Source organism: Scleropages formosus, chromosome 21, assembly GCF_900964775.1.
Source record: "Scleropages formosus chromosome 21, fSclFor1.1, whole genome shotgun sequence".
NCBI classification, from domain to species: Eukaryota; Metazoa; Chordata; class Actinopteri; order Osteoglossiformes; family Osteoglossidae; genus Scleropages; species Scleropages formosus.
Genome location: NC_041826.1, coordinates 19,337,267 through 19,351,847, shown reverse-complemented (window position 1 = coordinate 19,351,847; position 14,581 = coordinate 19,337,267). Strand labels below are relative to the sequence as shown.

The window sequence follows — 14,581 nt, the reverse complement described above, 5'->3', positions numbered from 1 at the left end:
TGTGGTAGCATTGGCGGAAAGACAGAGATCACTATAGCGACGCATTTCACTCATGCCCCTTCCTCCCCATCCTGGCAACCTCAAGCTTTTTGAGGTCTCAGATGCAATTCAAGCACGCATACCACCAACCCTGCCGCTGTCCCACACAAACACACCTCTTACTTCTCCTCTAGACGGCTGTTTCTCCAGCAGCCCAGCTTTTCTCATATATCCCATTGCTAAATTCAGCACTCCTGCGCTCAGAGGAATAACACACAGTAAAAACATCTCCTCTTCATTGTTTCCTTCCTCACACTCAGTGTTGACATCGGGGCTACAAACAACGACATCCAAACCTTCCAACAATTAGCCATTGCCCTGAGACAGGGTCAACAAGTTTGGTTAGTTGTTTCCCAGCCAGTCTCCCCCTCCACCCCCCGCTACACTGCCAACATCTCTGAACCATCAATTCCTGGATTCTCCAGGCCCATTTCTGCCCCATCACACCCCTGGGCCCCATGACACCTCTGCCCTGGGCCACAAGCCCCATTTCTCTCCTCATGGCCCTCTGGAGGTGTGCGTTACTATAGCTTTGATCTGTCTGCCTTTCTTTAAAGCCAGCTGACTCCACCTCGTCTTCTCAATCCACCATGGTAAGACCAATGGTACGGACTGACGGTAACCTTCATCTACTCCCCCACCACCCCATTTGTTGTTTTACCACTCCACCCAAGCCCAAGCTGTAGCGCCTTCCCCTTCATCACCTACAGTATATAGTCTGGCATCACGCATGCTGCCCTCGCTGAGGAGGTTGTACTGTGATGTAGGCTCCGTCATGTGTACCCTGGTCACTGCCCACAATCTCCCCAGCTCCCTGCCCCCCTTTGAGTATTGTCTGTTGTTAGTGTCCTGTCGTTTGTGCCGTGGTAAGTCGTCTCTGTGATGTAGTGGCCCACCTGCTGTGCCCTGTCCTCTGCTGGTTTTCAGTCCTCTTTCACCAGAGAAGCAGGCGCCTTGATTCTAACAAGCTGGTGGCTATATGTTAAAAAAATGAAATGAGAAACAGTTCAATGCATTGTTTTTGTGTATTTATGTATACTGCTGGCTGCATTCATATTCGAATCCATATTTGATGTTTGTATTCTTTATTGTTGTGCTTGGTGATGTTGTACTTACTTGAAGAAAAAAGAAATGTTTTTTTTGCCACATTCTTTATCCATAAACTGATTTTCATTTTTATTATCATGTCCAAGTTCTTTAAATTCAAATGTTTCCTTAAATATTAATGAGCATACTAAGTCTCCTCAGTGCTGCTCAAGTTTTTATTTGTGTAAGAGCATTCTTTTCAAATGCAGTTAAGGGGTTTTGGTCTGGGAACTATGACAGTCATCCTTTAGTCCCCTTAGGCTCTAAATTGTTTTCTGATGCAAATTTTTCGTATATAAAGGCTGACATTTTTCAGCTGCTGAGTAAAGTTTACATAAAATCACATGACTCTACATGATGTCACCCCTTGCTCAGACATGTCATCATCCACAACTGTGAGATGGAAAAATAATGCATTGTAAACGATTTGTATTATTTTCTTTTTTTCATAAAGCCACCTGTGTGACTGTTAGCTCACTTCTTTCCCAAGTGCCAATGTGGGTTGGGTTTGGTGGGAATGTGGTCATTTTTCCTTCCATGACTTACTAACTTAATGCGTGTCTGTGTGTCTGTGTGTACGTGTGCAATTACGTTCTTATGTGTTTGTGTATGGGTGCATGGCTCTGCGTCTCTGTGTGTGCGCGCGTGTGTGTGTGAACTAATGAAAGGGACTGCAAAACACGGAGGACAATGCCAGGATTTCCATAACCTTCTTCCGGCTCTTCCGCGTTATGAGGCTAGTGAAGCTTCTGTCTCGAGGAGAGGGCATCCGGACCCTGCTCTGGACCTTCATCAAGTCCTTTCAGGTGGGCCTCGGTCAATACCCAGCATGCAGATTTACATTTATTACCTTATTGCAGGCAGTCATGTCTGCATTTTCACATTTCATCCATTATTATTTCTTTCTGAAGAACTAAAGCTCATTTCATGTGATGGTGGTGTCGCATCAGGTATTCGGAATCTTATCTTTTTCTATTAAATGATCTGTATCTTTTTTTATTGTGCTAAAACAGCCTGTGCACTTCTAAAAATGAGAATCATTATGAGATCTTTAACTGAATTTGGTTGCACTGATGTTGGCGTTCAGTTTTTTGTCAGAAAAGGTTTTCGGGTGTCAGGTAGCAGCTTAATCCCTGAAAGACTTCATTCGCCTTGTGGATGTACCGAATCTGAGTGAAGCAAAGGGCACTTTGAACTTGGAGACAGACCACTGATGTTAGAGCAGCAGGTGGAAGGCCCTCATTATGCTGGACTTTGTCATAGCGCCTCTTGTAGGAAAGCAAGTGGCTGGACAGCAGGATGTTCTTTTGTCCACATCAGATTGCACTGTTTTGGTTTTGCATCTACGGTATTTTGCCATCACGAATGTGACACATTTCTCCCCTTCTGTGTCCCTCCTCGCAGGCACTACCCTATGTAGCCCTGTTAATTGTCATGCTGTTCTTCATCTATGCTGTAATTGGAATGCAGGTAAGTTGAGAATGAAAATGACTTTTATTGGCCAAGTGTGCTGATGCACACAAGGAATTTGCTCTGGTTCTTGATGCTTCCAGTATTTACAGACAAACAGCTGACACACAATTACAGAATAAATAAGTAACATATTTACAGAGTATACAAACACAAGAGTGTAAATAGTAGTACAAATACAAGAAATGTAAAGAAATAAGAAGAAGTAAATTACGAAGTGGTGGGATATGCAAGTTGCATGATATACAGTCTTAAAATGGCTGTAAATTTATATATGGGGCTTCTTCTTATACCTTTTATACAGTATATTTGAGGTCAGATTCGAAACTATGAGTAACTCCCTTTTTTCTGTGGCTATCTTTGCCCTGAAAATTCTGCGTGTCCCAAATACTCCCCTGCAGATGTTTGGTAAGATTGCTCTCCGGGACAACAGCCAAATCAATCGGAACAACAACTTCCAGACATTCCCACAAGCCGTCCTCCTGCTTTTCAGGTAAACCTGTCTGCTCTGCCGCTGTTTTGGACATCCTAAAGTGCTAGAGAAAAAGTTCTCCTCTTTCTTCTGTAATGCTGTGTTCTTGTACAATTTTCGTTAGAGCTGTTCATTAAACCGAGCGACATAAGAATTTCCATTAGTCGTGCACCGTGGGTGCCCCACAGTATTTATCATATGATCATATGAATTAATGCAGATCATGTGACCCTTATCGCCCTTTTAGGTGCGCAACAGGGGAGGCGTGGCAAGAGATCATGCTTGCGTGTGCTCCAATGAGGCCGTGCGAGAACGGCTCCGAGGAGGGGCCTGCTAGCGAGGACTGCGGCAGCCACTTTGCCATCATCTATTTTGTCAGCTTCTACATGCTGTGTGCCTTTTTGGTGAGGAACGGATGGCCCGATACAAGCTCGGGCGCCTTGTCAAAATGCCAAGGTGGACCGGTCTATGTTGACCTTGGCCGATCAATATCTCGCCTCAAAATAATCAACCTGCACATGATGCATCTTCACGTGCACGTTGTAGATACGTTTTGCACCTCTTTGATAGGTCCTAACTAGGTTTATCTGTTTGGAAAGTTGGGGTTTTAGTGCCATTCTTTCAAGTGGAATCAAAAGGAAATCATTCTGCAGCAGCTAAACCCTGAGATGCTACTAACGTCTATTTACGTTCTCCCTCTTCCCAGATCATTAACCTGTTTGTGGCAGTCATTATGGATAACTTTGATTACCTGACGCGGGACTGGTCCATTCTGGGGCCGCACCACCTTGACGAGTTCAAGAGGATCTGGGCAGAATACGACCCCGAGGCCAAGTCAGTGAACTGTTTACTTGACATTCTGCTTCTCTCTGCATATGTCCTTATCCAGCCTGGTGCTACATGTAAATATTGTTCCCATGAGTAAGAGTAAGAAAAGTTGGAAGGTCTCAGCAAAACGACAAGATGCATTTCTGTAGTTTTGCACAAACATAATAGCATGCTAGCAGCATTGCAATGTTTCTGTGTGTTGTCGCCAGTTTTGTGTCCTTACTAAAGGCAGCGTTGTCTCCTGCAGGGGGAGGATTAAGCACCTGGATGTGGTGACACTGCTGCGCAGAATCCAGCCTCCCCTGGGCTTTGGCAAACTATGCCCCCATCGCGTGGCCTGCAAGGTAGGCACCCGGAGCATGTGAGTAGGGACCAGCAGAGTGAGATTGCCGATGAGTATGAAGTATCATAGTAAGTAAGTAAGTGGTTGTAATTGGGTGGTTGTGGTAAACAGGTGGGTTCATGGTACAGTAAGTCAAGGGGAATTATTGTAAGGGCCACTACTGTAATTAGAAAAAGGCAATTGCAGTTTCCTCACACTCACTTTCCACAATGAATTGTTCTGGTCAGGGCGATCAAAAGTCAGTTCCAGAATCAGTAGGTACAAGGCTGGACAGGAAGCCAGTCCATTACAGGATAGCCAGACACACTCAAAGAGCAATTTAGGGTTTCCAATCCACCTGAACTGTATGTCTTTGCACTGTGGGAGGAAACCCACATAGACACAAGGAGAACGTTCTTGTTCCACACAGACTGAGCTGGACTTGAACCGATTCCCTACAGTCTAGGCACTCTGAGGCAGTAGCGCTACCACACCTTGGAGTGTCCTACTAAACTGAAAAACACACAAGGTGTGGTTTCTGGAATAATGTCATCGTGTGACCTACTCTGCTCCGTGCAGCGACTGGTGTCCATGAATATGCCACTGAACAGTGATGGGACAGTCATGTTCAACGCTACTCTGTTTGCCCTGGTGAGAACTGCACTGCGCATCAAGACAGAAGGTAATAAAGACTGCAAGGTAGCCTTAGATCTTTCTTCATGTGAGGAACCAGTCATGGATTTTGAGTTTACTTTACTTTGGAAACAAGTGTCTGCTAGACAAATAAATGTACATGTAAATGTAAATAGATAGAAGATGGGTTCCAAATAGAACAACAGAAGAGAACATTGTGGCTAATGCTCTTATGCACTTAAAGAGGATTTAAAAAAATCCTTCAGTAAAATTATCCAGCTCTATGAATGCAGAGCACATAACACTAAGTATAAACTGGGAACATGCCAAGATACAAATAGGTACCTAAACTACAAGAAGAAGCGCTACAAGGAGGCATGATCTAATGTAATATGAGCAACTTTTAGGAAATGCAACAGGGTGCAAGAACAAGTTTCATTGGGCTCATAATTACTAACAATGAAGCAGATGTTCTCTGCATGAAGAGAGCACTTCTGTGGTGCTGACAGATAATGCTGTGACATCTACTGCATGGGAGGCCTGCTGTCACTGCACTGTTATTTCATTTAAGGTAACTTGGAGCAGGCAAATGAGGAGCTGCGGGCAATTGTGAAGAAGATCTGGAAGAGGACCAGCATGAAGCTGCTGGACCAGGTGGTTCCACCTGCAGGAGGTCAGTCCCGCAGAAGATCAGGGTTGTAGTTCAGATATCGTGTCAGGAAAGGCTCAGGACTTTGCTTTTCCTGCTATAAAAGATATGCATAAGGTCAGGATGTGAATTTTTTCATGTTATGTCTGTATCTAACTCCATAGATGATGAAGTGACCGTGGGAAAGTTCTATGCCACCTTTTTGATCCAGGAGTATTTCAGGAAGTTCAAGAAGCGCAAAGAACAGGGTCTGGTGGCCAAAGTTCCACCAAAGACAGCCCTTTCACTGCAGGTATGTAAGAATGTTCCAAACCACATACCACTGGTGATTATAAGAACTTTTAAAGCAAACACGATAAACCTTAAGGCTACATTTTACCTTCTGCTGGTTGATCTACTTTAACTTTTAAAAAGGCGGGACTGCGAACCCTTCATGACATTGGCCCAGAGATCCGCAGGGCCATCTCAGGGGACCTGACGGTGGAAGAGGAGTTGGAGAAGGCAATGAAGGAGACTGTGTGTGCTGCCTCAGAGGATGACATCTTCAGGGTAATGATTCATCACCCTCTGCAGAAAAAGCTAGCTAGAAAAAGATAGCTTGCCTTACTGTACTCAGACAAATAATCATTCCACTATACGAAGTAGTTACTCCTCTATTTTCTCCCTCCAAACAGCGGGCAGGTGGACTCTTTGGCAATCACGTTAACTACTACCATCAAACCGATGGGCGGAACACCTTTCCACAATCCTTCACCACTCAGCGGCCGCTCCACATTAGCAAGTCGGGCAGTCCTGGCGATGGAGAGTCCCCATCCCATGAGAAACTTGTGGACTCCACCTTCACGCCCAGCAGCTACTCCTCCTCGGGCTCCAATGCCAACATCAACAATGCCAACAACACTGCCATCGGCCGCTTCCCCAGCCCATCCATCAGCACCGTGGATGGCCACCGCGGGGCACCGCTCACGCCTGTGCTGCTGCCACGGCCTGCGTGGCATTTTCCCGCTAAGAGGTGACTGGACCCCAGCAGGGAGGCCTTCCTCACTCCTCATCCTCACTGCCATCTCGCTTACGGCTGACTCTTTCCGCATTGGCCAGCACCAAGTTTAACCTCTGTGCTGTTTTTAAAATGCCAGCTTCCTGACGGAGAGATCGGTAGCAATGCTAACTGTTTTTTACTGGATTTTTACTAGAAATCATCTTGGAAAGACCCGGTTTCCTGCATGAGCTGACTAAGCGATATGAGCCTGGGGAGTGCGGAACTATTTTCCCCTTTTTTTTCTGATTGATCTGATAGTATGGTCGCTAAATCCACTGCACCGTGGTGCTGATTTGCATGGGAAAGCAGGAAGCCTAATAAGATGATTTTATGGGAGTCCACTACTTTGCCAGATCTGTGCAGCGGCTTCAAGAAAATGCCCACAATAGAATACTTTAAAATCAGTGAAAAGCAGGGCGGGTAATAGCAAGCCGGGTAATTGTACCGTTATAGAGAAGTAATTACTGAAGAATAAGTTTATTGGTGTGCTGTAATAATATGCAGCACTAAAATTCTTTTGTGACATCTTCATTTTTGGGCATTTCAGGCTCAAGGCACAATGAGAGTGTGTGCTGTAGCAGCCTTGTCTCCATGGCAACTGGGCTTGGCTAACGCTGCTTCTTTTCCCGAGGCGTCAGCATGCGTGATCCGTGTTGCATCTTAGCTCTCGTTCCCTGCCTGTTTTTGGGTGCGTACAACCATCAGCACCCACCTGTTTTTGCGGACACTTCCAGTGGCTGTCGCAGAGTCTTGGAGTTAGGGAGCACAGGAATGGTGGTCCTTTGGGCCACAGGGTGGAGACCTTCTCCCTCCCATCAGCTCCTCCTTCATCCTTCATCCTCCATCCAGTTAGTGCTCCTGTAACAGTAACGGCCTCTCCTCTATCTCCACCCCCCTTTCCTTCCCTCCCCCCACTGTGGCCGACGCCATGACCAGGACGCGTTACTATGAGACCCTGTTGCGGTATGTTTCTCAAATGACGTGGTGAGGTAGTAGCGTCTGTTTTGGGGGTTGGTGTGGATCATGACGAAGGGTGCCATTTGCGCTCAGCTTCGCGTGTACGTACGTTCGCTGCATGCACCGTCTGTGGAGCATAATACTGGGAAACCATTGGTCCAGAGCTGGGGATGCCACCGTCCTGGTCCAGGTGATCTTACACATCACACCGATTCTCCTCTTTCTGAAGAAAGCAGTCACCTTGTAATGCCTGACGGGCTGAGATGATCTCAGATGTTTCTACCCGAAGAGATTCAGGGTGCGTGTGAGACTGCGGCTCTCCAGGACTGGCTTTCGGTGGACCCTCCCGCTGGTAGAGGATACTGGTGCATCGCTGCGGTTCCAAGTCCACACACACACACCGCTGCAGTGACTCGATCTGCCCTGAAAAAGCTGCCGTTATGCTGAGCTGTGTCCGACCACAGGACTCTTAGACAGTATGCCACACTTCCGAGTCCTGGCCCCAACATTGCTTTGTGCTCATCTCTGTGTTCCTGTGTATATTTGAGTGCTTTGGCTGGCTACGCTCCCTGGCTTTCTCTACAGCCCGTAGAGACCGAGGCATGGGTATCATACCCCTCATCCAAATCCCCGAGCTCACCCCCTCCCTTCTGGTGTCTCTGGCAGCTCGGACTCCAGCGACAGCCGCCTGCCCATCATCCGCAGGGAGGAGGCGTCCATAGACGAGACATACGATGAGACCTTTGTGGATGAGCGGGAGTACCACAGTAACCAAGACATGCTCTCCTCTGAAATGTACTGCACCCCTCCTCTCCCTACTCAAATTACAAACTCCATTGCATGTCAGTGCCAATGAAGAAATCAGTTGTGTCCAGCAACAAAAGAACATTCTGCATGTGCAATACATACACAATTCATATTTACGCAGAAATAATATATGACTTTCTGAAATATTTAATAGAATCCTCTATTTCTCCTGTCCTCCTATGAAGGCGATGACCAGACTGTTGAACGTATTCAGTTCTTAAAAGAAAGGAAAAACCATTTAATTTAAAATGAGCTGTAGTTCTCCAGTACAAGTTATGTAATCTGCTTATGTGTGTGTCGTGTGTGTATCAGGCTGGCATATCAGGACGAAGAGAGCAAGCAGTTAGCCCCCATGGAGGAAGGTGAGGACACGGGTGAAAGGCGGTCCTGGCAGTCCCCCAGAAGGGCCTTCTTGTGTCCCACTGCACTAGGTGAGGCTGGACATGGGGCCACAAAGGGCCTTAAGAGCCAACAGGGAACAAGGTCCCCGAGGAGGTGAACATGTGACCAAAAGGCTACGTGTTCAAAGAATTAGATTAATAATAACACGTTATACCATATAGGCCTGATGGATGAAACCACTTTCTCACTAGTCAGCACTTTTTTGAAAGCTTCAAAAAAAATTATTGGTCGTCTGTATTAAGTAACATTTCATCACATTTTTTAATTGAATTTTGTTCATGGTTCCAGACTAGCTGTACGCATTCTTCTCAATAAGAGAATCAGCTAACAAATGGAACGTAACCAGTGGTGCCGCGATGAATACACAAGACCAGTGACCGTCTTTGCCCTCTCCGTTCCCTCACGCAGCCCGACGGTCTTCCTTCCACCTGGAGTGTCTTAAGCGGCAGGCGAGAACAGACGGCTCCCAGAGGACAGCGCTGCCTCTGCACCTCGTCCACCATCAGGTGGGGGCTCTGGGTGACCGATGCGCTGTCACTGTGTCTTTTCAAGCACTTTTACTCCAGTCATCACTGCAGAACCTGCAGCACCAGCCAACGTTTTGAGTGCGCTTGCTAGTGTTTTTTTATAGCTCACAATGTTTTATGTCCAGGTCATTAGTTCAAGTTCGAGTTCCTTGTATATTCTTTCACATTAATCACATTCCTTCTTTGCAGGACGATTCTTGCACAACTTTGAGGTGTGTTTCAGGTCATTGTCTTGCTAAAGAACAAAGGAGGGCCCATCTAGCCTTAGTCCTGAATGGTATACTATGAGACCCAAGCTGGTTGAGATTGCCATGGACATGGTAAAGGTCACTAAAGGTCATCTTCTCAACTTTTCTGTGTCTTACAAGTATGGGCTTTCCTCACGTAAGGAATGCACATATTACATAGTTCAATTTGAGGAGCATGTTCATTTTTCACTTTTAAATTTGTATAATGAGTTATCAAATGACATGCCTAATGAGAAATTCAATTCAGCTTCATTCAGTTCATTCAAGTCAGATTCCAATACACATCAGAACCCCCAGCACAGGAGCTGCTACCGATACCAGATACCGGATACCAATACTACCCACAGTCCCACCATGCTACCCAAGGAAAACAAAATAAAAAGAGAAAATAATAGGAAGATAAATGATGTGAGGGAAAGGTAAAACAAGTATATGAAAAAGCAGTGGGGTTTTCCACCTGTATTTAAGAAGTTCAGATTTTCTCAGCTTGGATTTCAATTAGATTTTCTCTCTGCATTTACACATTGTATGTTTGGTGAAAAAAGGTTTGCCTCCAAAATTCCTTATTTTCCCCATTTAAATTAGTGGTAATTAATAGTTAGTTTTATTACAATTCACCTTATGGCCAGATTTTCAGGAATAATCCACACTCGTTATGTAAGGGAACCCAGTAGCTGGTCTCAGATATTTCAGACTTTGGTTCATAAATTTAGTGGACTGACTTCTACCCGTCAGATGTCAAGTTTCTGTGTTATTTTTTTCCCAGGCAAATTTGGTTTCAGGCGAGAGTACTCAGATTGTTGACCGGTACTGTACTTTATTTGGACAACGGTTTAACCAACAGAACAGCCGATGCCTGCGGAGACAACAAGGCGCAGAGGAGTGAGGGGAAGTTCATGTCTCCAGTATTTCTCTTGGCAGGCCCTAGCGGTGGCAGGCTTGAGCCCCCTGCTCCGGCGAAGTCACTCCCCAACGCTGTTCTCCCGGCTATGCTCCACTCCGCCTGACAGCCCAAGCACCCGGGGTGGCCGGCCGTACCAGCCCACGCCCACATTGCGACTGGAGGCCGATGGCTCATTTGAGAAGCTCAACAGCAGCCTCCCCTCAGTCAACTGTGGGACCTGGTACAGTGACAGCAACGGCAACGGTAGCCAGACCAGGCTGCGGCCACCACGGCCCGTCTCCCTGGCTGTGCCGTCCATGCTGGGAAAGGACTCCACGCAACTGTGCCATGGTAGTGCTGGCAGTCTGGTGGAGGCGGTGAGAGGGCTCTGTCTTCTTCATACTTCAACCAACTCATGGGCCCATTCATTTTGTCTGGCGAGAGTTGTATATGAGAGAATTTGTGAACCCTAAATTTTTATCTGCCTGCTGTCCTGCTCCTTCCAGGTGCTGATATCAGAAGGCCTCGGGCATTATGCACAAGACCCCTCCTTTATTGAGGTGACCAAGCAGGAGTTGGCTGATGCCTGCGACATGACCATAGAGGAGATGGAGACCGCCGCCGACAACATCCTTAACGGCAACAGTCAGCCCAGCCCCAACGGCAACCTTCTCCCTTTCATACACTGCAGGGACCACGGTGTCCCAGGGCCCAGCCAGACTGAAGGGCCAACGGGGGCTATTGGGGGGCAAAGGGAGGAGCTAGGTGTTGACATTATGAAGGAGGAAGAGCAAGTAGAGGAACAAGAGGTGTCACGGGACTGTGGGTTCTTGGACAATGACGAAGACATGGATTGCGTCACCAGTTTGTAGGAACGGTAGCACAGAGGCCCCTGTTTGTCTCTCTCTTTCTACCAGATGTGACCGGATATCGGATGTCGGCGGCCAATAGCTCAAATGTTTCCTTTATTAATTTATTCTGGTTTGGTATTTAATTATTGATTTCGTGTGCGTGTGTTTCTGGGTATGTTTCAAAAGTGCCTCACAGTTTTTGTGCTCTTGGTGATGGATGGAGGGCAGGATTGAGGATGAGAGATAGTTGGGTTCATTTTTTTCTTTATTCTTTTCGGTTCTGTTCTGTTTTGTTTGGATTGTGTCGCTCTGGCCACCAGGCAGACGTGCTTCCGGACAGGCGTCATGCCTGGGAGATCTGGGAGTTTGTGCTGGTCATTCTCCACAAGGTGTGTACATGTCGGCAGGGAGAAGCAGGAAGAGGAGACCGTTTCCTTCCACACCTGCGTACTCCTGTGCTTCGGAACTGCGGTGCAGTCAGCGCCTCTGGGAGCTCCCAGGATGCTGAAGCTTGCCAGCGGCATGGGAAACAGGAGAAGGATGCAGTAAACTGGGGAGAGGACATGGCTCTCATAGTGTTGTCCTTCCCCTCCAACCCTGGGCGTCGTTTATTTTTGAAATATCTTGCTAAAATTGACGCTGCACTAAGGAGAGGAGCAGCTGTGACAAGCAAGCGAAGAAATGACTGGCATGGATTTGCCCTGCCCGTGTGCCTGTTTGTCACCCCACACCATTTCCTGTCTTTCACAGGAAGAAGGAGAGGAGGCGGGATTAAGTCGGGACCTTTGGGACAGCGCCACCTGCTGCTGAGAAACCTTGGCTTTCCATCGCACCCTCCTTTCCATTGATATTTTGGTTTTTGGGGTTTAGTTGTAGCTTTAGGTTTTTCCTGGCTTTGTTCCCTCTTTGACATGGGGAGGGGCAAGGGAGGGGCAAGTGAGGGGCAAGCGAGGGGCAAGCGAGGGGCAAGGCTGGCAGCTGTTGAAGTCGATCTGCGCCAAGGCTGGAGACCGTTAGCCCTGCACTCTTCACTTGCAGAGTGAAAAAGTATGGCTTTGTAACGCAGGTGATCGCACATGCATCAAAATCAAAACGATAGGTTTGTATATTTATACAGTGCAGTGTTGTGCAAAATTTAGAGACCAGCCTATATTTTTCATGGTTTTGTTTATATTTTATGTTCCACAAATCTGGGTGTTGACCTTAATCAGTTCTTGCTTGATTTATTTAGGAGAATTAAGAAGTTAATTAACCTGTGGCTACAGGAATTTAGTGTCGTATTTAAGTGGGAAATTTTCTATCGGTATGCACCTTTCATATTGTATTTATTTATTTATTTTCCCTACCACACGGTGTATTTGGATTGGGTGAACATTGCTGTTGAAAATGCCTAAAGGTGAAAGAAGTAAGGTAGCCAAAGCCTGATGTAATTTTGATTACACAACCCACTTGAAGACCAGGAACACAGACAAACATGCTTCCACTGCTTTGTGCTCTGATGCTGCTTTCGTGTTCTGATTGTTCCTCTCAAGCGTGAACTACTGAGGTCGGCCAGACGCGCTCTGCAGCGCGGCCTGAAGTGGAAACGAAAGGATGTGTGACGGGAGCTGCGATCAGACTGCGATGTGGGCCGAGGTTCATCGTTCTGCCCGGATTTAACGTTGCTTTCGTGTCACTCGGCTGGTTCTAACGCTGGGGTTATCCCCGCTGCGAAAATCAGGCGGAGTAGCAGTGTGCTTGACACCTTGTCCGCTTCGGTGGAGCATTTTGGTTAGTCCCGGCAGGCACTCGAGAACAGCCGAAAACATGAGCGAGAATCGCATCGGAAAAAAAAATCCCAGGTCGGGTTTAATTTCGGTAGAACTTTTATGGAGTATATAGGGCTATATTAAATAAATATTATTGTTGTAATTATTATTTCTAATACACTTTTCAGTTGGATGCTCTCTTTGCTGTGTCCATCACTGTATGTACGTGTACACCATACAAAACCAAGAACCAGTGCCAGAGAGTTTCTGACTCGTAAGTACTTACAATTATGCAAGTATGACACTCCAGTATTAAATTGCCAACAATACTGTTGTGTGACTATGATATTTTATTAGGATTTTTTTTTTTCCTTGCCATCTGTAACAGAATGACAAGTTTCTTTGCAACGTGAACTTACTACCTTTTTTTTTTTTTTACTAACTTTTTTATTTACGCGGAAATTTAGGATAAGGTTGTCGTAGGTAAACGTTTCCCTAATTCTTGCACTATTGAGTGCGGTACATTGTTCGGTTCTTCATTTCCCATCAACCTGCTCGCACGACCCATTATCTTTCACTGTGGACATCATCACAAAGGTCCCCCGAATCTCTACGAGAGTTCTGTCCCGCACATTTCGCTCGCTTCTTTCCGACCACTGTGTGTATCGGGGCTCTGCTGTCTTTTTGGTAGCTCTTCAACTCTTTCTGAATGACTTCAGTTGTCACACTTGACAGATTGACAGATGTTTACATTAAGAACACACTCCACTCTCTAAAGTATATAAAATTTTCCCATGTAGCCAATTTAATTCCATCCTGTGTTTTCGTTTTTTTTTTTCTTTTTTTGTACAAAGCAGGTTGTGCCATATTTCAGGGTAAAGTGTCATCCATGACCGACTGACTGAACCGATTGTGGCTATGCGTGGTTTACGGGACGCTACCCCGTCTGCAGTGGGGTTTGGCGTGTGTGGCACTTTTGCGTGCAGGGTTTCGTGAGGAAGCATGTGTGTGCAGGGTTCCACGAGGAAGCATGTGGGTGCGCGAGCGCATTCCACAAGATATGCAAAAACAATGCAATAACGTATATATGACTGTAAATGAGTCTCACAAAAAGAACTAGCTGTATGAAAATGAATATAGAAAAAAGTGTCATAGATAATATATTCAGAATTATTGTTTATTAAGTTGCAGATCTTTAAATTGAAAAAAACCTGTTATACTTGAAATCAGGTGCATTTCAGTATTTTAAAAATATTTTGTGTCAAGCTTTTTGATTTATTTCTGTCTGCCTCTGTGACTTAATATTTTACTTATGTTAATTGAACTCACTAGTTGTATATTAATTGCATGGGATTCATTTTAGTATTTTAGTGTGCCAAGGTAAACTTTTGAAATCATATTGGTTTTTTAACTGGGGAAGGAACACAAATAAAATGAAAGAGATTATTTATTTGTTTTTATTTTTCTTTAAGGTATTCTGTAAAGTAGAGAAACCTATGGAAATGTAAATACTCTAGCTCCTTCTGTAGGCTCTATGGAGATGTAACCTGATTTTGCATATCTTGTGTCCACCACTTTTAAGATGGTTGTAAATTACTTTCACGAAGCAGTCTGGGTTAT

The 14,581-nt window shown here is 45.7% G+C and overlaps 1 protein-coding gene across 4 annotated transcripts in view; it reads left to right on the top strand.

The window, feature by feature from the left end:
• The window catches only part of cacna1c (calcium channel, voltage-dependent, L type, alpha 1C subunit), a 184,721-nt gene extending 170,548 nt beyond the window's left edge, over positions 1–14,173 (top strand). For 3 of the 4 annotated variants that reach the window (XM_029247298.1, XM_018729988.2, XM_018729987.2), the window contains 17 exons: positions 597–644; positions 1,794–1,931; positions 2,530–2,595; positions 2,997–3,088; positions 3,315–3,471; positions 3,774–3,901; positions 4,143–4,239; positions 4,797–4,899; positions 5,422–5,523; positions 5,664–5,791; positions 5,914–6,048; positions 6,174–6,511; positions 8,162–8,290; positions 8,615–8,733; positions 9,113–9,210; positions 10,401–10,739; positions 10,869–14,172. In XM_029247298.1, coding sequence (XP_029103131.1) covers positions 597–644; positions 1,794–1,931; positions 2,530–2,595; positions 2,997–3,088; positions 3,315–3,471; positions 3,774–3,901; positions 4,143–4,239; positions 4,797–4,899; positions 5,422–5,523; positions 5,664–5,791; positions 5,914–6,048; positions 6,174–6,511; positions 8,162–8,290; positions 8,615–8,733; positions 9,113–9,210; positions 10,401–10,739; positions 10,869–11,234 — 2,583 coding nt within the window. In that variant the 3' untranslated portion in view covers positions 11,235–14,172. Of the gene's footprint in view, positions 1–596; positions 645–1,793; positions 1,932–2,529; positions 2,596–2,996; positions 3,089–3,314; positions 3,472–3,773; positions 3,902–4,142; positions 4,240–4,796; positions 4,900–5,421; positions 5,524–5,663; positions 5,792–5,913; positions 6,049–6,173; positions 6,512–8,161; positions 8,291–8,614; positions 8,734–9,112; positions 9,211–10,400; positions 10,740–10,868 lie in introns of all 4 variants that reach the window. The other variant, XM_029247299.1, reaches the window with a different exon arrangement.
• Positions 14,174–14,581: the final 408 nt, after the last annotated feature.